Source organism: Talpa occidentalis, unplaced genomic scaffold, assembly GCF_014898055.3.
Source record: "Talpa occidentalis isolate TD23 unplaced genomic scaffold, MPIMG_talOcc4v2.1 talOcc4.15, whole genome shotgun sequence".
Classification (NCBI taxonomy): Eukaryota; Metazoa; Chordata; class Mammalia; order Eulipotyphla; family Talpidae; genus Talpa; species Talpa occidentalis.
The window spans coordinates 14,851,546-14,871,285 of NW_023601543.1; the positions used below are offsets into that span (position 1 = coordinate 14,851,546).

General features: G+C 47.4%; 1 protein-coding gene across 7 annotated transcripts in view; it reads right to left on the bottom strand.

Annotated features, from left to right (window-relative positions):
- BCORL1 (BCL6 corepressor like 1) overlaps window positions 1-19,740 on the bottom strand; it is a 60,670-nt gene that overhangs the window by 29,993 nt on the left and 10,937 nt on the right. For all 7 annotated transcript variants that reach the window (XM_037511955.2, XM_037511957.2, XM_037511954.2 and 4 more), the window contains 3 exons: window positions 12,475-12,604; window positions 7,730-7,820; window positions 4,181-7,453 (listed from right to left, as the gene is read on the bottom strand). In XM_037511955.2, the coding sequence (XP_037367852.1) occupies window positions 4,181-7,453; window positions 7,730-7,820; window positions 12,475-12,560 (3,450 nt within the window). In that variant the 5' untranslated portion in view covers window positions 12,561-12,604. The remainder of the gene's footprint in view (window positions 1-4,180; window positions 7,454-7,729; window positions 7,821-12,474; window positions 12,605-19,740) is intronic.

Genomic DNA, 19,740 nt, shown 5'->3' on the forward strand with positions numbered 1-19,740 from the left:
GGAGTACAGAATAAGCAAAACATTTTAACAATGAAAGCAGGCCCCAGGAAGAAAGGAAGAGTTGCTTTGTCCCTAAGCAGACCCACATACCACCTTCTAGGTTATCACTGTCTAGCTCCAGCTCAGGGAATGACAGATATTGATACATTTTTAGGAGTGGGGAGGGGGGTTGTCTCCGTTCTCTAGGGATGGGAAGTTACCATTCCTCATCCAATACCAAAGATTGCTACTATCTGACCAGCATCTTACTCAGCAGAGGGCTGAGCTGAAAATTCAAGTTCTGTTCTCCCCTCTGCTTGTTGCCAATTCCTGCAAACCAAAGGGTTAGGAGACTGAACTGGGGAGGAAAGAGGAAAATGAGGAATCGCTGCTTAAAATCTGACCTTCAAGTATGGCCAGAGAAAAACTATTTTAATAAAGTCAGGGGGAATAAAGTTAAATGCACATAAATTTGAATATATGCTATTTATTTCTGAATATCATTTTTAGCAGGCTCTTTCAAGCATAGATCATTAACTTTTACTTCCTAAGATAGACAAAAACAAGTAAAACTGAACATCTAGAAGGGATTTCTGTCTGTATCTTCTGCAAGAGCAGCACTGGGAGTAAAAATATGTTGCACAGGCCAACTTGGGCAAAAAAGTTGAGAGGACTGGGGGACCACATAAGATGAGTGTTACAGTTAACAGTTTTGAAAGGTTTTCCAAAGAATTTTACAAAAGATGAAAAGACAATAAAATACACCCAGCACCAAATATAGCAGAACTCTCTCTCTTTGCTGATGATTCAGGATTCCATGAGGCTTTGGGGCAGGTGGTGGCAGAGACAGGAGACTATTCTGAGTCTTAGCCATGCCCTGAAAGGGGCTGTTCAGTTTTTTGTTTGGTGCCTTTTTTTTTTTTTTTAAGCAGCCTCAGAGCTCAAGAGCACACAGCAAGAGTGGCAGAATGGCCAGGCATTGAAGTTCATTTGTGAAATTGGCATTACTGGAGATGTTCCTGTTGGTAGAGCTTTCCCTACCTCACCAGTATAAACCCAGAGCAAACCTTGGGGTTGCTCTGAATTAAATCCTGATCTTAGTTTGCTTATCAATGGTTTCTTTCTCAAGAAAATGGGACATGAGGGAAAAAAACCTGAGTTATTTGCCCTCCTGGAAAATGGGCATTTACTAAATCATTACAGGTATTCCTGAAAGGCAGCTTCAAGATGCCTGTTGCTGTGTCTTTATTCTCTGTCCTCTGCATCTGTCAGTGGACCCAGTGAACTGTTCATCTGATATAGGAAGGGGCAGTGCCTGCCTGGTCTCAAGTCATCTGCAAGACAAAAGCTCCATGATAGCAAGGAGCATGCCTATTTTGTTGGTAATACTAACAAGAATAGTAACAGCCACTAATGCTTTTATTTTTTTAAGGGATACAATTTTTTTTTTAAGATTTATTTATTTATTTATTTATACATGCACTGGGTACAGTCAGAAGCGCGGGAGGGTAAGAGAATTCACCAGGGCCAGAGTGGGGAGCAGAACAGGCAAAAGGACAGAAGCACACTGCTGAGGGGAGCAGCGGGCAGCAGGAGAGGTCTGCGCGCCACGTGGGACCCTCCTCTGGTGGCCGGGGAGCAGCCGGGGATTGAACCAGCGCTGCAGAGGCTGCAAGCAGCTTCACAACCCAGCGCTCAACCGCTGTGCCACCGGGGAGGCCCAACAGCCACTAATACTTATTGATATACCATACAATTCATTTATTTACATGTATAACTGAATTGTTTTTGGTATAGTCAGAGTTGTGTAACTGTCACGACTATCAAGTTCCAGAACTTTTTCATCACCCCTAAATAGAAACCCCATACCCATTAAGCAGTCACTCCCCAAGGCCCGATCCCCTCCAGCCTTGGGCAACCACTTCTCTATTTTCTGTCTCTATCAATTTGCCTGCTATGGACATTTTCCATCATCGCCTCATTTTGTCTTTACAATAAGTCTTATGAGCAGGTACCATTACTGTCTCACTCTACAGATGATGAAACTGAGGGCCAGAGAGATTAAGTAACTTGGCAGATATCACAGTTAGGAAGAGATAAGGTTAGAATTCAAACTCAGGCACGGTGCCTAGCTGCAGAGAACACACTCCTCAGCAGACACCTGTGCCTCCCTCCTGAAGATGTATTATCACTGTCTGTGAGGGACAGGCATGTAGCAGCCACTCAAAAAACATTTGCTAAAGGTTCAGTGAAACAGCTATATATAAGGAGAGTACAAGATAGTGTGACATAGCTGAAGAACATGGACTTTGGAGTCAATGACTCTGGGGTTGGAGTTCTAGCTCTATTTAGTAGTTAAGTAACTTTGGACAAGTTACCCACTTAGTCTCTGTGTCCTTCATTTTCTAATTTGTAAATTAGGTGTAACAGTCACCTCATAGGGTTACTGTAAGAATTAAATTACAGGCCTCCCCGGTGGCGCAGCGGTTGAGCGCTGGGTTGCGAAGCTGCCCGCAGCCTCTGCAGCACCGGTTCGATCCCTGGCTGCTCCCTGGCCACTGGAGGAGGGTCCCACATGGTGCGCAGACCTCTCCTGCGGCCCGCTGCTCCCTTCAGCAGTGTACTTTGGTCCTTCTGCCTGCTCTGCTCCCCACTCTGACTCTGGTGAATTCTCTCACCCTCCCGCGCTTCTGACTGTACCCAGTGCTTGTATAAATAAATAAAAATGAATCTTTTAAAAAAAAAGAATTAAATTAGATAAGGTATGTAGAAAGCACTTGGTAGGAGTCCAGCAAATGGTAACAACCATAATGACATGAACTTTCATTATTATTATTTTCTCTAAAGATGTATTTCATTTATTTATGCATACAAAAACTGGGGTCTAGGCTGGAGGTGTGGGGTGAGAGGATTCACCAGAGCAAAACAGGCAGATCTACTGAAATACACTCCTGAGGGGAGCAGTGGGCGAGACAGGAGAGGTCTGCAGCACCATGTGGGTCAGCTCCCTGGCTAGGGATCAAACTCATGCCGCAGTGGCTGGTGATGTCTTGATAGCACTGAGACTTTAACCCCTGTACCATCAGGGAGGCCCCAACATTATTATTCTTAAATGCAGTTACATGAGCAAATGCTGTATATATATATTCTCCACCATGACTTATTTTCCTACTTGGCATGTCTCTGCAGAGGAGGTTGTGATGTTGTTGAGAAAACCCACTCAAACTCTATCCCTGGGGTTCTGAATCTAGAGTCCATGGGTGAGCTCTGGTGGACCCATGAACTCTTAAAACTATTGATAAAATTCTGAGGTCATGTTTCTGGGGACAAGATCTATAGTTCTCATCAGCTTCTCAAAGCACTACAGGGTCCAAAAAAAGACTAAGAGCTTCTGCCACAAATTCATGGTGCTCTCGCTAGGAATCTGTTCGTTAGTATATATCACCATCCAATTGGAAGGCTTAATACATTTCAAATTGCTTCATGTTTTGAGTAAGTCCTAGCCCTCAACTGCTTCAAGAATCTACTTGGCCTCCAGATTCCCTCTGGGTTCAAGTCAAGCACGCTTGGGGCCCACTATTTTTGCCTGGAACCCTGCTATCATCCCAAGCCTATGATGCCCAGAATAAAATGCCTATCTGCCTTGCACAACAAACTCCCAGTGGGTCAAAGCCCAATATCCTAAGAATTAGGGGGTAAGAAATGGCAGATGAGCCCAGAAGCCAAATTGGTTCTGATGTCATAAAAGTCCAAACAAATCCTGAGTAGACTCCCCCAGTGGCATAGAGAATGACCCTGTCAAAGGCCCCTTTTGTCCCTGGGTCCCAAAGTCTCAAGGTCAAAGGTCATCTTATTAAAGGAAAGGGAAAATGGTTATGTAGGGAAGGATCTGTTAGCTGATTTCCTTCACCAATACATCCTTCTTTCCAACCTCTCTGGGACAATGTCTTCCCTGACCTCAGGGACCAAATCAGTTCCCACACCAGCCTCCCCCACCACCCAATGCTAAAATAACATCTATGGAGAAGGTGACCCAGCAAGGGGACAGCAGGTTATTATTCACTTTTCATAGGCCTTCCAATCTGTTCAGTTCACAGAAGCTACTTAGAATAGTGCCACAGGGAAAGGCGAGGTTGCTATCTGCAGGACATAGCAGACCACCAGATGTCGGCCCTGCCCTAAATCTCAGTCCAGCACTCACCTTGGGTCCATGGGAACTCCGGGCTATGACCTTGGCTTGTGGCTGCTGCTCCTCACCTTCCTTCTCTTTGCCACACTTCATTTTCTTGGGCGGCAGAGATTCGGTCACCCCATCGGTCACCACCGAGTCTGGCTGCCACTTGTTCTTGCAAGCAAAGACACCTACACTTTCCTGTTTCACACGAGCCTGCCCAGTCTTATTCCGAACTTCAGCTGGGCCCCTCTGGGGAGAGCCTGGGAGGCCGTCGGTCCGGAAGCAGGTGGCTAAATTGAAGACCACATCACCATCCACCTTCTCCATTTTCACCCGCCCCAGGTCCACCTGGTTTCCAAGCTGTGAAAGGTCTGTGCTGGAGCCCCTCCTGCTGCTCGGGACCACATCCAAGATAAGTTCCTTGGGGCGGCTGTCATGAGGTAGCAAAGGCAGCTCGGGTATCTTGCGCAGGTTTTGGGGGGTGGCCAGGACCAGCTCATGGGACATGTAGGTGGCCAGCACTTGATTCTTAGGCTTTGTGTCTCCTGCCAGCTTCAGGCCACAGGCTCCCTGGGAAGCTTCCATCTTAGGACTGCTGTCAGGACAGAGGTGGCTCTCTGATTCCTCAGGCCCCTGATTCACCCTTATGTCCCCACTGCTAGGCTGAACAGACAGTGCCAAGGTCCCTGTCTGAGGGCTGAGAGTCAGGAGGACAGGATTGACTTGTTCTTCGTAAGGCTTGGCAGCAATTCGACAAGTTTTGTTCTTTGTACCAGTGTCCTGTTCTGGAGCAAAAGGGCCCCCAGGTCGTGGCTGCCCCTCAGGAAGCCCATGCATCGCTTCACTGGGGCCAAGAGATGGCACACCAGAAAACTCAGAAACAGCGCTGGTGGGCCTGACAGGCACCCCCTGACTGGGGGTGAGCTGGCCGGCACTGGAAATGCCAATGGAAAACAGAGACGCTTGGTGGTACGGTGACCAGCCAACAGGCAGGACCTGGGTGCTGGTGGGTTTCCCGTTAACTGAACACCGCGGGTAAATGTTTGCAGGTCCAGCAGGCTTCCACAGAGAGAGCTCCTTGGTTTGGCACCCTGGAAGCCCAGGGGCAATGCGGGCTGGGGTATAACGTTTGACTGTGCTTGGCTGTCCCTCAGTCCCAGCTTGACTACCCTTCTTGCCACAGGGAGCCCCGGTGCCCTTGGGCTCTCCTTGATCAATGATGGAGATGGGTTCCTGCTTGGGAAGATGGCGGGGGTCTCGGTTGAGCCCCAGGTTAGGGTCTTTGTTCAGCAGCAGGGATGCAGGCACTGGGTTGGCCACTCCCACATAGGTGCCAGGAATGGTGCTGATCAGCGCAGTTGAGTTCTTGACCCAGGTGCTCGGGTCCCCGTTCCTCACGATCTCTGGAAAGATGACGAAGGGTGAGGAAGTAGAGCCCAGACAAGAAGTGACATTGCTGCCAGCTGCCTGGGTTGTGCGCTGAGACCTGGATAAGACTGTGGAAAGGAGGGCCTTGCTGCTGGTGTGCACAGGGGTCAACACGGGCATGGGGGGTGTCTTGCGCTGGTTTGGCAATGGAAGCTTCTGACGATTGGACTTGGAGGAGAGGTCCAGGGGCATCTCACTGCACTCAGGTGGAGAGGCCATCTCTCGCTCCAGTTGGGGAGGCGACTTAAGGGGAGAGAAGGTAACGGAAGTCCCTTCAGTTTGCTGCTCGGCACCGCCTGGCATCTTGGCGGGGTGCGGTGGGGCTGAGCTCACGCTGGGCGCTGGCAGCAAAGGCTGTGGAGTTGGAAGTGCCTTGGCAGAAGCAGTGGAGAGGGAAGTATCTGTCAAAGGCCCGGGGACCCCATCAGGGGCAGGCTGGGTGCTGGTGCTGCCAGATGGGGATGCACAGGGGAGCCTGTTTACCTCTAGAGAGACCAACTTAGAATCTGAAGTCAGAGGCCGGGCCACAGAAAATGCATATGGGTAAGACCGTAGCTCTGGGGAGGCCAGAACTCCAGGAAGACACCTGTCCTGTAGGTAGGATGGCAGGACAGGGAGAGTAAGAGTGGAGGAGACCCCTAGGGTAGTTGGCAGTGTGGCCACACTGAGTGGCTGTCCACAGCTCGGAGGTGGGATATAAACCAGCGGCTGGCTCGGGGTTAGTACTGTCCCTGGCTGAAAGGACAGGGGGACTTTTTGCATAGCTGGTGCCTGAGCTGCAGGAAAACACACTCGACTCAAACTAAAGGAGGCTGGGATGGGTGCAGAGGTGGGGATGGCAGTTGGCGTGGCAGCCGGCATGGGCGTGGGGGCTGGAGTAAAGATGGGGGCTGGGGTGGGTGCAGGCACCGGCGTAGGAGCAAAGGCTGGGATGAGGGTGGGGGTAGAAGGCGGACCAGAGGATGGAGTTGGGGTGGGCATTGGCACAGCTGGAGGGGCAGGAGCTGCTGGAGGCGTGGATGCTGGCATGGGAGCCAGAACTGGAGTAGGAACAGGCGCAAGGACCAGGGTTGGAGCTGAAGGGGGCACAGGAGCCTGAATCAGAGCCAAGGGAGGAGCTGAAACAGGGACTGAGAGTGGGGCAGGAGCCGGAGCTGACAAGGGAACAGGGCCTGAGGGTGGAGCAGAAGCTGGCACGGGTACCAGGACTGAGGCTGAAACTGAAAGGGGGGTCGAATCAGAAATGAGTGTGGGCACTGAGGGTGGCGCCTGGGCCAGAGTCGGAACTGGTGCTAAGGGAGGAGAAGGAGCTGGGGCAGAAGTGGCAACCTGGACAGGAACTAACCCGGAATGGGGCACCGGGGCTGGGACAGACAGGGGAACCTGGAATGGATCCGGAACAGATGGGGGGACTGAGGCCGAACCGGGAGCAGGGGGACAGACGGGAGCTGGGAGCGGACTGAAGTTAGTGGTAACCAGAGGCAGGCTTCCCTCCACGGGGACTCCTGTTCCCAGAGTTGCCAAAATGAAAGTATTCTTCTCCCCAACACTGTGTCGAGAGTCCAAAGCCTTTACCCCAGCTGGAGAGCAGTCCACCTGTTTGCTCATTTGCGTGCTGAGGGGAGTCCAGGAGCCGTCGGCCCTGCCGTTGCCGGCCTCAGTGCTGTCAGGAGCAGGAACCTGGAGCCCGTCTCCTGGGCTGCTCAGTGGCACCAAGATGCCCTCAGCCTCTGCCCCATTCCCAGCATAGTCCATTTGTGACTGGGGGTCGTCAGGCTTGTCTTCTGACTTGTGCCCAAGTTTTTCTGTTGCACTGCCATCTGGGTCTGCCCCCCGGGCATTGCTGCCACTCCCAACTGCTGTGAGCTCCACCTGCAACGACAGAGCAGCGTGCCCGTCTTTACTAGCTCTCTGTGGATGGTGCAAGTGTCCCGAGGCCCCAGAGTGGCAACTGTGGGTCCTCTTTGCAACTCGACCACCCAGGTTTTGGCAAAAAGCAGCTGGCCAATTTCTGTCCCACCTACAGCAACTCCTGGGAACTATCCTGTGCCTTTCTGTCCCCATTCTTGGGGTATCAGGCCAGGGTACACTGCCCAGGCAGCTTAGTTCCACCCTTTGGTGGGCAACATATGACTCCACATACGTTACCTTGGAAAAACTGCTGCTGACACAAAACTCCTGAGATCCAAAGTGCTGGCAGTCACCTGTCGTGGACTCTTCATCAGAAAGAGGTGCTCTTCTAGTATGGGAGACACAACCAGAAAAGAACATTAAGCCTAGTCTTTGAGCCACCACCACCTTCCTCCAAAGGAAGGGTGCCGTCTACCTGGGTGCCCAGTAAACCTTCCTGTCTCCCTTCCTTTGGTAGTTTGAGAGAAATCAAAAGGAACTGGGGCGTCTAAGTCACAAACTAGAACCTCCATGCCCGGCTTTGAAAGTTCCTGACACAGTTCTTCTCTGTGAGCCATTTATCCTGTATCCTTGGGTTCCCACCAGGAGTGTGCAGGACACCCCAGCACCTTTGCCCTGTCCCCATAGCATACCCATCAAGGGGACCATCCAGGAGGTACCAGGCATTGCCAAAAGGGGAGAGGTGATTCACCAAGACCTCAAAAGGCACGTCAAGGGTTTTTTTCCTTAAATGCAATCTTATTTTAAGATTTTATTTTATTTTAAGGGAGGTTGGCTACAGGTACCATAAGGGTAATCCTGTCCTAAAATAGATAAACACCTCCACTGTGCTTCATGCTCTTGACTTGAATCATCACCTGTATACACAATGGGCTGGCCTAGAGCAGGTACACAGTATACACTTATTAACACCTTGTCATGATTCCAGGCCCAGGGCCCTGGGTACAGAGGGGTACTTCAAAGGCTTGTCTTCTTGCCCTCCAGGGTACCTTTCTCCTTTTTCTGGTGTACCACTGGGTTCCATTCAGCATCCTCTCTCCTAGCTTTCCACCCTTGCCTGCATTCCATCCCCTGCCATCTCCCCCACTCACCCCTTGGCCTCCCAGCACCACCATGTTCTCTCCTGTCCTCAAAGCCACAAACCCCAAATTCAAGTTGATATATCATATAGGGAAGGGCTTAAGGCCAGAAAGCTGAATTCCAAAGGAGAAAGACTAAACGGTAGTCTTCCCTACCTGCTCCAAAATTCTCCAGATTTTGGGTAGGAATCTTAGAAAGCAGTACATCCTAGACCTCCCCCCCTCCCAAAACAGAAAGAAAAAAGCAACAGGTAAGATTGGAAGGGTGATGTTTAAGAGAAGATAGACACCCAGTGGCAGTTTTCTATTTTGAGTACAGAAAGACGGTACCACTCTCTGCCCCAGGGAAGACACCAAGGGGCGGGAGCCATGGTGTGAGTAGCCAAGGGAAAGCTCTGGGCTCAAGACTAAAGCTCCAGCAGACGGGCAGCGGTTCCCAGGGGGGAAGCACAGGACTGATCTGTGTCCATGTGGGGTGATGGCCTCTCTTTCAGTTTGCCACCCTTCTCCGGAACCTCACCTGAGCTCTACAACAGCCCCTGCAGAAGTTGGTCAAGCACACCAGTCACCCTAGACAAAGGGCAATCAGTGTACCTGCAGACAACCCCCACAAGGATGGGGAGGGTCATGCTAACTCCCTCCTACTGAAACAGGGCACCTTCAGTGGACCCCAAAATTGCACCTGGGGCAAGAGAAAGAAAAAAAGGCAAGATCCTCTCCCCATCTTTTCAGAGTTCCAGAGGGGCTGAGGAGGAAAGGCTCATTTCCTTTAAAAGGCAGCTAGGCTGGTAAAAGTGGGAGGGTCTCACTGCTAGAAATGACTGTTGGTGACAAACAGAAATGATGGTAGGGATAGACAAGGGCTGCAGACACAGTCGAGGGGTCAGAAAGGAGGGCCTGAGGGAAAGGGAAAACATACTTTGACATCAATTCCTGAGAGACCAGAAAAGCAAGACCTATAGCCAGCCTTGGGCCAGAGGAGTAGCGTGTTCCAACTAGACTTGCCAGGGATGGTTTTAGAGGGAGGATGATGCTGAGGGGGAACAAGCAGCAGCATCCCCCTTTGCCAGCCCCACATGATGAACCACAGAGGGAAGACACTATTTATTTACACATTGTTACCTCCTGACCATACAAAAAGTCAGCAGCACACTGGATCCCACTTGCTGGGCTCCCACCCCACACACAATCACCTTCTAAGCAGAAACCCTGCTCTGGAAGGCAGCCACTAGACAACAACTGGCCCAGAGACACCAGGCAGCAGCGATAGTGGAATCACAGCAGTCCGGGCTACTCTTGTCGTCCCCACGCCTGAGTGCCAGCCCCCGAGGTGCTGGGAAAAGGCAGGCAGCCATTTTCCTCAGATCCTCTGAAGAGAGGGGTGTGCAAAGCTAAGCAAACATTAAATTGCTCCATTGAGGGAAGATATTGGGACAGGAATAGCTTGCAGAGGAGAGGTGCACAAGGAAAGCTGGGTCAACCCAGCAAGGTTAGGAGGGGATAGAATGGTGGGAAGGATGAAACAGGGGTCAAAACAGGTTTCAATCAGGACTGAAAAATCACTGCTGCTGTTTCTTCCCAAAAGAGATGACCCTGGACTATTATGCACAAGCTTTTGTTGAACTTAAACCAGAAATGGCCATAACCTTTCAGGGCCGTTTTCCTAATTGTTAAGGATTAGTACCACTGTCAAACTGGACTTTGCCAGTTCCTGTTAGATCCTGAGTACATGTCATGCATCAGACTCCCTGTCTTCACCCACTGCTGACTTTCCCTGCCTCTAGCCCCACCATACCCTAAGACTATTTTCGTTCCAGCCAGAGCCTTCCACAAACACACCATGTGGGATATACCAACCCTCAAGCTCCTACAAATCCCTCAAGCTCAAATGTCACTGCCTCTGAGAAGCCTCCCCGATTTCCCCAGGAAATTTGTCATTCTTGCATCTAAACTCCCAAGGACCCATACATGTCATTCTATGGCACTCACCACTAATGTCCCATGACTACTGGTTTGCTCTACTGGTTTGGGCTTAATACACATGTATTGAGTAAATGAATGAATGGGTACAAGAGAGGGAAGCAAGCAAGAAAACAGAGATTTAGCTATAAGTTAGACTAGAGTCAGACACCTGGGGCCAGCAAAAAGTCCCTTCTCTTTGTTCCTGCAATTCCCAACTGCAGCTAAGGAAGTGGCGCGGGCTGCTCAAACATAACTTTAGGAGTTAACCCCCAGGTACTGCTTTATACCCGAAATTTCTAAGTTCTACAAGTTGAAATGGGCTGAGTAAGATGGCTTTCAAATAAGGTGAGATTACATTTTGGTAATCAGTTGTAGCGCAGCCTGGACTTAGCAGAAAGGCAACAATAAAGGATAGATGAGATCAGAAGTGACAATGCTTAAAAGGTCATCTTGACCGCTAGGCATATTTGGTAATTTAACGTCCCAAGGAAGGTCCATAAAGAGGGAAAATCAGGTTCCAGGCCCATTTCCTGTTCCGTTCTCAGTAGGGATTTAGAATGCACAGTGAACTAATGTAACTTGACCACTGCTTTTTTTGAAGGCTGTAGTCCAGATCTCTAGTTGCCAATGAATCCTTAAACAAATCAGCACCACCACCCTGCCTTCCCCAGATAGTCTCTTACTAATTATCTAAAGACATACCTCAGATGCAAGGGAAAATGCCTTATTCTTATGCAGCTTCTGAGAAGAATTTTATCTTATTTTCCTTGGTCTTGACTTTTACATTCTAAAATTAAATTCCTTTTAAGTCCATCTCTAACTCATTGCTCAGTATAGAGAACATTAAGCTATCAGGCGCTAATGGCTTAAAAAAAAGAAAAAGGTCTATTCTAACCTGAAGCTCCAACAAGCACACACTTCTCCGGTTAGAAATAAAGAAAAAAGTAGGTAAATATAAGGATATTCATTCTTCTTCTCTTCAAAATTATCAACTCTCCCCCACATACAAACACATGCATGCATGCATGCATGCACAACACACACACACGAACACACGTCTAAGATTTACCCAAAGAAATACAAGATCTTGAGTCATAGGAAAAGCCATAGTGTTCTGTGTTCTAGGTGACTGATCTAATGCATGTGGAATTAAGCATTCGATGGGTTGAAACAACAGCTAACCACCAGCAAGCACTGGGGAGTCACGCCTGCTCTAAAAATGGAAGAGACATTGCAACCATCACACACAGCAATTTAGCCAAGGGTTATGACAGTCAAATATAAAATTTGTAGGTCATTTTGAGTGCCCTTCATATGGGGCATGACCAGGAAATGGCATAGCTTGGTCAACCAAATATTTTGGTGAACAGAAAATTAAAAACACACAGATCATGCAGGAATCACCAACTCTCCATTTCATATCAAAACGACATTAAGCAATTTGATCTTCCTCTGATAGTTCTTAAGAATCTCACTGAGAATATTCATCAGTCTCATGAGGCAGGAAAGAGCTGATCACCAGAATACCCACTAACAGTTCCCAGTATAAAACTAAATGATAAAACTGCCTTTCTTCCAGGCTTAGATCAAGGACCAAAAATATCTTACACTTATCCTTGAGCGCCAAACTTGAATGCAGCAAATTAAAACTGCCATTGCCTGAGCTTCCCCTTACTCCATAATCTGACAGATCTTAATAAAAGGACAAAAACTAGTTGGCAAAAGGTCATCTGTTGGCCTCACTTTCACCTAAACAGGGACAGCATGGCAGAGCCGGCCATTCGCACAGCTCCTAGCCCCATCCCATCTCAGGAAAATAAGAACCAACCAAGAGCCTCCTCCCTCCCCAGGGGCACTCCCCAGGCCAGGCTGCAACCAGCCCTGTGATGAGCAGGACCCACTCACTGGAAGCCTGCCATTGCCTACTTCCTGGCTCCTCACCTCTCCTCGTTGATGCCACACATGCGAATCCGGTCAGAACTGGCCCAGTCGTGCACGCCGCTGTAGCGTGGTGCTGTAGAGATCATGACAGCCACTCACCACCAGATAGGACCTGCTGTGGCCACTCCCCCTGGGGAAAAAGAACCCCCAAAATCAAAACTTGTAACAGGGACATCTGTTTTAACCACCTTTACACAGAAATATTTAAATAAAGGTAATTATAGCACCAAAATGTAAAAGCAGTCTCTCTCACAAGCCAGCCTGCTAGAGAAATCAAGGTCCAAAATGGGGGTGAGGGAGCACCCACTTTCCAGGAATCCATAGGCTTCGGGATAGAGAGGAAGACGCTGTTAATCACCTAGAGTGATTTTTAAATTATCTTAAAGACAGATATGCTTGAGTGTTCGAGGAAATTCAATCTATTCCAGACAAATGAGATGACAGTATATTTTTCTACACACATTTAGCCCAACCAACTACAATTAGAGGGTCATTCCCATATGTGAACAGTGTGCTGAAGGACTTCTGGGGATCTTTTTCTCGTCAGGTCTCTAATCCATGGGTACTAAAGTATCTGAGTGATGGAGCCAATTTAAGTTCTCCAGAGGACACACTTTCTTTATAAGTTCTTCAAAAATACTGTATTCTGATTTCAAGTTGGGTGCTATAGAGATATAATGCATATATCAAACCTGGTTTAAAGCTCCCTTCAAATCAGACACTATACTCCTTACACCACTGGCTATAAACTAGCAAACATAAAACAATGTTCCATCAAGAACTATGTTTCTGTTCTTGTCCCTTCCTATCAAGTCTGTCATCCCCATGATCTAACACTCCCTTCACCAGCCAAAGTCCAGCTCTCACTGTTAACAACCCCTGAACAGTCAATTCATCCTCTGGAGAAAATGAAGCATCAAGAAAAAGAAGTTTTTCCAATGAGCTTGCCTTGAGACCCTTAAACTCTTGGGTTAACTTATTAGTTAACCTCAAAGCTCAACTGACTGGATCCTACAGTAATCAGAATGTTATGCTGTTCTCCAATTTCCGAAGAAGTCAGTCACATAAGATAGTCAGATCAGGTATTTGCTTCATTTATCCTTTATATAACTTGAAAAGATTGTCCATATTCAATGCAGTATCACTTATTCATTCAACAGATGTCTACTGAACTCCTACTACATCCCAGCACTGTTTCAGGGCTGGGAATTCAACAAGACCCCAAACCCCTGCCTTCATGGAGCTTACATCCTAAAGGGATGAGACAGATGATAAACATGTTAAATAATTCTATTATAGTAGTTAGATGGCAGTATAACACAGGCTGAAGGACATGGGGGTGTGGGTGGGCAGAGTGGATTACAATTTGAAATTGGGGGAACAGGGTAGGCCTTGCTGAGAAGGAGACAACTAAACAACCTTCAGGAAGCAAAGGGGTGAGCAGAGAGAACATCCTGTGCAAAGGCCCTAAGGCAGGAGCCTGTGAAGATCACAGAATAACCAGGGGGCCACTGGTTGGTTCAGCAAAGCAAGCAAGGGAGAGGAGAGCAGCACCCCCACCCCCATGTTGTCTTCTTGGTTCTCACCCTATTACCCTACCTCCACAGCATAGGATACTGCTGCCTGGTACCTTTATGCCCGCCCCTCCCCTGGCTTTCCTGAGCAGGGGCCTGCTGGCTTCTTGGGAGGGTCCTTCTCTCCCTCCACCCATCCCACAAACCTGGTCCTTATCTTGCTCAGTCTCTCCTCACCTCTGCCACCCTCTCCCACGTTGCCCCCTTCTGTCCCTCTTTCTCTCTCTCGCTCTCCCCCTTCCCTCTCTCTTTCCTATTTCTCTCTATTCTTCCTCTTAACTTCCCTCATCCCCCTAACTTTTCTCCCACCCGTCTCCCTCATCCCCCCTCCTTCACCCCTCACCTCTGTCTCCCTCTGCAAAGTCCCTGCTCTCCAATGTACTCCCCTTCCCAATTTCCTTGCTCCATTCCTCACCCCCCTTTGGTTCACCTTCCAATTCTCCCTCAGGCTCCACTCTCGCCTCCTCCTTTTCTCCAGGTCCTGCCTCCTCCTGCCCTCCATACTTTGTCCTAATGCCTCAGTCTTAAGTTTCCCTCACTCATCCTTCTGTCTGTCTGTCGCTTTGCCCTCCTGTCTCTCTAGCTCAGCCCGGCTCTTACCACACCCCCACCTCTCTCCTTCTGAACGTATGTATCAGCCCTGCCCCTCCTCTGTCAGCTGAGTTCCCGCTGTCTGAACTCACCCGTTCCTACACTGACAACTCCCAAATCTGTACCTCTAGCCCTGACCTCTCTTTTCAGACCAGAATTTCCAGCTGCCAGCATCTTGCTGTTAATTGCATGTCCACTGTGCCCCTTCAACTCCCTGTGTCTCAAACTGAAATCATTATCAGGTCCCATAAACCTGCTCTCCATCTCCCTGTCCTCCCCCCGGCAGGTTTCCTATCTTAGTTAACAGCACTACTAATCCCTAGTCTGGAAATGTCAGCCTTGACATATTCAACTCCTATACCTGCGCTGCCCACATCCAATCAGGAGTCAAGACTTAATGGCTCCATCTCCATTCTCACTCTCTCTACCCCTCTTCCCACTATCCTGGTGTGAACCCTCATCATCTCTCACCCAGAATATGACAATAGCCTCTTAACTGGTCCCTCTGCTTCTAATCTCTTGATTCTACAATCAATTCGTCTTCCAAATCACCAGCTCGATCATGTCACCCCTCTCCCTCTTCAACAGCTTTCAATAGCTTTCCTTGGTCTTCAGAAGCAAGCCCACATTCCCTGCATAGCATTCGGGGACCTCCATGACCAGGCCTCAAATCTCCTTTCTGGTCTCCTCTTCTGCCACATACTGCCATTTCTCTGCCACTCTTGCCATCACACCTGACCCTCCCATGAACAGACGGTCCAGTTTGGGGACTTAGCTGTTTCCTTACCTTGAGATGGCCTCTCCTGTGTCCCCTCTTCTTCTGTTACCCCTCAAAGCTTGAACAGCATTATATTATCCCTCCAGTCCCAGCCCCTAGGCAATTAACCTCACCTTCTCAAATGGTTCATCCCTACCTCTCCCACAGCACTGGTTCTCATTCCCCACTGCAGTGTGCTTAGTTAGGGGCGTGGCATGTCTGTCTCCTCCACCAGACAATCAGCTACTTAAGGTAAGAAATACTGTCTTTTTGTCTGAGGTTCCTCTGTAATATCTTATGTATAGTAAGTACTCAGTAAATGGGTGTTATATGGAACTAAAATGTAGATGAGAATTGAGGTGATGACCTTTGAGAAATTACAAGAAGCAAAATCAACAACAACAACAACAAAGTATTCGCCACACTTATTTACAATAGAAAAAAATGTGGTACTTGAATGAAAAACTATGCACTATCTATAGCACATACATCGGTGTTGCCTGACTCCAATCCAGTACATGGCCTTTTAAGCTACTGTATACCTCTGTAAGTTTGTAGGAAACTGGTTAATATACAAACTCTGTCTTGTCCCTTAAAGTTTGGACTGACTTCCCTCTCCACTATGGAAAAATTAGTTTTGTCTCCATTTGCAATTCAATTCCTTCACTCTATATAGATTTGTGCTTTTTGACTTTTTTTTTTTTTTTTTTTTTTTGGAACCAGCTACAATATCTGTCTGGTTCCCCTGTTAATTAATGAATAAAATTTTAACACACTTTCATTTTTATATCTGTACGAAAGTCATGATTTTACCTTTTCCTGAAAACTACCCTTGACTATACTAAGACAGTTCACCAAGACCCCATTCTCTGCACATGCAGATTAGTCAGGTTTTGATTCTGAGAACATATTAGAATATCCTAGTTAAAGAAGCAACAGCACAGCCTACTGGGTGATGCACCCGGTACTTTTTGCATCCTTTCTCTCTACGAAGTACCTGAAGATTCAGGAACCGGAAGGGCCCTTTGCCATAAGATGAAGTTCAATATAAAGTACAAGTTTTTTAGCTGCTACCTGAATATTTGTAAGCAGCAGATAGAAGCCAGTCTCTGTGACTCTTTCACTGTTGGGTTTATTTTTGTTCTGTTAAGAGGGAATTTGTAATTTGTAGGACCTGGGGCAGAAATCAGAGGGAGGAATCCTACAGAATAGCATATAAAATATCACCTTTTAGATAAAAAAGCTTTTAGACTCTCAAAATAATGACAACAAAAAGAAAACCAAGTAAAAACTAAAACAAGTCCCACATGATACACACTTTAGGATTACGTAGAGAGCAAAATTGATATAGGGCATTTCTATTTTCACCTGATCCTGAAGATAAAGCATCTGCTTAATCTTTGGCCCCCACATTATGAATTTGTCAAAGGAGCACCCCTTCCTATGTGAAACCCACTGCTGCTAATTAGCAGTACCCTTTGTAGAGGAAGGGAGGGAAGGGGGAGAGAGCACAGGCAGGAGAGCACGTAGCTAAGTGGTCTACACAAGAAGGCACAATCTGTCCTCCCAAGCCAGGGAGCAAGCAAAGGGACGTTCCAAAGAGTCACTGTGGTGATGTCTATACCTACATAAGAAGACAGAGATCAAGATGGACAACTTACACCAATGTTTCCAAGCCAGAATCACTGACTAACATATTCAAAATATGGATTCATGGGTTCCAGTCTTGGCAATTCTGATCAACTAGGCCTAGTTTTTTGTTTTGTCATTATCGTGTCCAATCAAATTAAACTACTTCTCAGGAGAGGTGAGCAAAAAGGAAAACCTTCTAGACACACCCTCCTTGGTAGTTTCTGCAGGTGTCCACACTTGTGCACCCACTTGCCTGCCTTTGCTCACAGTGCCTACACACACGTGTGGTATGCTTCCTCAATCTCTTTCTCTGATGAGAACTATTACATCAAAGGCAAAAGGCAGAGTTCCTAAAAGGAACTTGGAAGAAACCTGGTAATCCCATGTGACCCAGGAAACAGGCACAAGGCTATGAAATACCTCAAAGGATTTTCCCAGAAGTCACAACCATGTAATTGTTAAGAAATGAACAGCTGCAGAGCCCCAGAATCAAATGCTGGTCGCTGCCGGGAAGGCAGGGGGACCCGTATGAGCTATCTCTACTTGGGAAGGGGGCATTCAAAAGTCACATCCAATTGGTGGGGAGAACAAAGGAGAACACATGCTCCACCACCCCAAAGTGATAAGCGTGGCTGAAAAACAAAATAAAACTTTTCAACTGAGGAGGCACATGCGTACCAAAGTAGAAGAACTGACCACAACCTAAGGGAATGAATCCAACAAGCAAGCAGCAGAGCATAGGTAGCCAGATACATTCACACTACCATGGAACAGGGGAAGCCAACAAGAAAATGGACTAATAGGAGAGCAATAACTTGAAAATGGTGAAAATAGGCACCATGCTGAGGGTAAGCAGGTAGAAGAAGAGAAACCATAGTGAAGCAGAGATCTTTTTCAAAAAATAAAAATACTAAAAGGCAAGAGCAGGTGTGAAGGGATGAAAGAGCAGATCATGGCATATAACAACTAAAAGACGAAAAATGAAATAGGGGAACCGGAGCTATTTCACCATCATGGGCCAAACTGAAACGCTGTGGGGAAGCACTGAAGACAGACATTTTAGAAAAGTTTAGAGAGGATATGTTATCAAATGGGGAAGGAGATCAAATTTTAGCCTAAGTTAGGGTTAGGAGGAGTTGGTAATAAGGGCCAGGCAGTACTAAAATCTCAAAGGACATTTTACGGACCAGGCAGGCATTTTTGCTTTATTTTGAAATGAAGGCGCCAAAACAAGCAGATTTCACAACATTTACAATCATGCACATGAGGAAGAAAAGGACACGAAAGAGGTACTAGAGCATCTATCAGACAAATGTGTTTTTTTATACCCAAGTAGACGCTGCATAAAAATTTTCTAACCTTGAAAATGACCAAATAGAGTGTCTGTTGCACAAGTTCCCCAGCGTTATGTATGTAGCTCCCTTTGTGGCTTAAGATCCCGTATGCACAGAACAATCAGTGCTGACAACATGTGCGCCACATTAGGCCCTCTACATGTAGTCGGAAACCTGCCCATTTATGCGTCATTGTACTCTACCATCAAGACAGTAGATAAGAAATGAGAAACTCAAGATTAGGAAAGTCTCGGTTCAACTAAATCTGGTAACAGTACCCCAGGTTTCTTTTGGGTTCACACTGCCTGGTGACCTGGAAGTAATTATGACTTTAAAAAATGAAAGAGCCGGAAAATATTCATCTTGAAGCCTGGCTCTGAATCTATCCTCAAGAGGTTAGGCGTGGCCAGCAGACAGTTTAAGAAGGAGGGTTGGATCCGTGATGACTAATGAGTAAAGAAAACCAAGTTTGGAACTACTGCTCCAATAGAAACCCTAAGCTCTGGGTAAAGCTCCTAAGACACATTCAAACTTGACGGAAGCAAAGTTCCACTGTGGGAAAAGCAGCGTCTAAGATGCTTCCCCCCGACCCCCAGAGATCCAAGAGGCCACTGACATTGAGGTTCTCAGGGTAAAGTGAAAAAGGCCATGACTTCCACTGGAAGTCAAGTGCCTTTACAGAGAGGTCAATGTCTCAAAATCATCGTTTCCAACAGGAAAGTACACACATACCCAACAAAGATGCTTTAGACGTAGAACCCCTACCACAGATCTTACCCTCCTTTATGCTCTGTCTTCTTCCATGTGCATTCAACAGGAGAGTAACATTCCCATTTCCCTACTTGCACACCCACCGCTCACCCCCTCTATTTCTCCCAAATTAAGTTGCCTTAACTAATTTAATAATTACCCATATAAGGGCCTTCTAATATTCTCCTTAGGCTTCCCCACACACACAGACACTACATCCCCTCCTTTTCCCCTACCATTAACCCAGTATCATTCCTTGAAACTCAAAAGTCCCATATACATGCCCCAATCACTACTTTGCTTCTCTCCATACTGAACAGGTTCCTCTACCACCCCTTAAACAAAAAATCAACTGGAAATAATCTGCCAGTTAAATGAAAGAAGGAATAGTCCTTGAGCTGCTCGTCCTAACCTTCTACTTGACTAAATCTATTCTAGCACTTTCTACTTCCTTTTTTTTTTCTCCGCTATCCAAATATTTCCACTGACTCTAGCCCAAGGGATCACTATTAGAAGGGACAATGCATCCTCTTCCCAGATACACTAATTCCTATATTTACCGAGAAGGCTAAAGATTTACCTGCACGCTGTTCTAGCATAGACACCTCTGCAGGCTCCTTGGGTACAT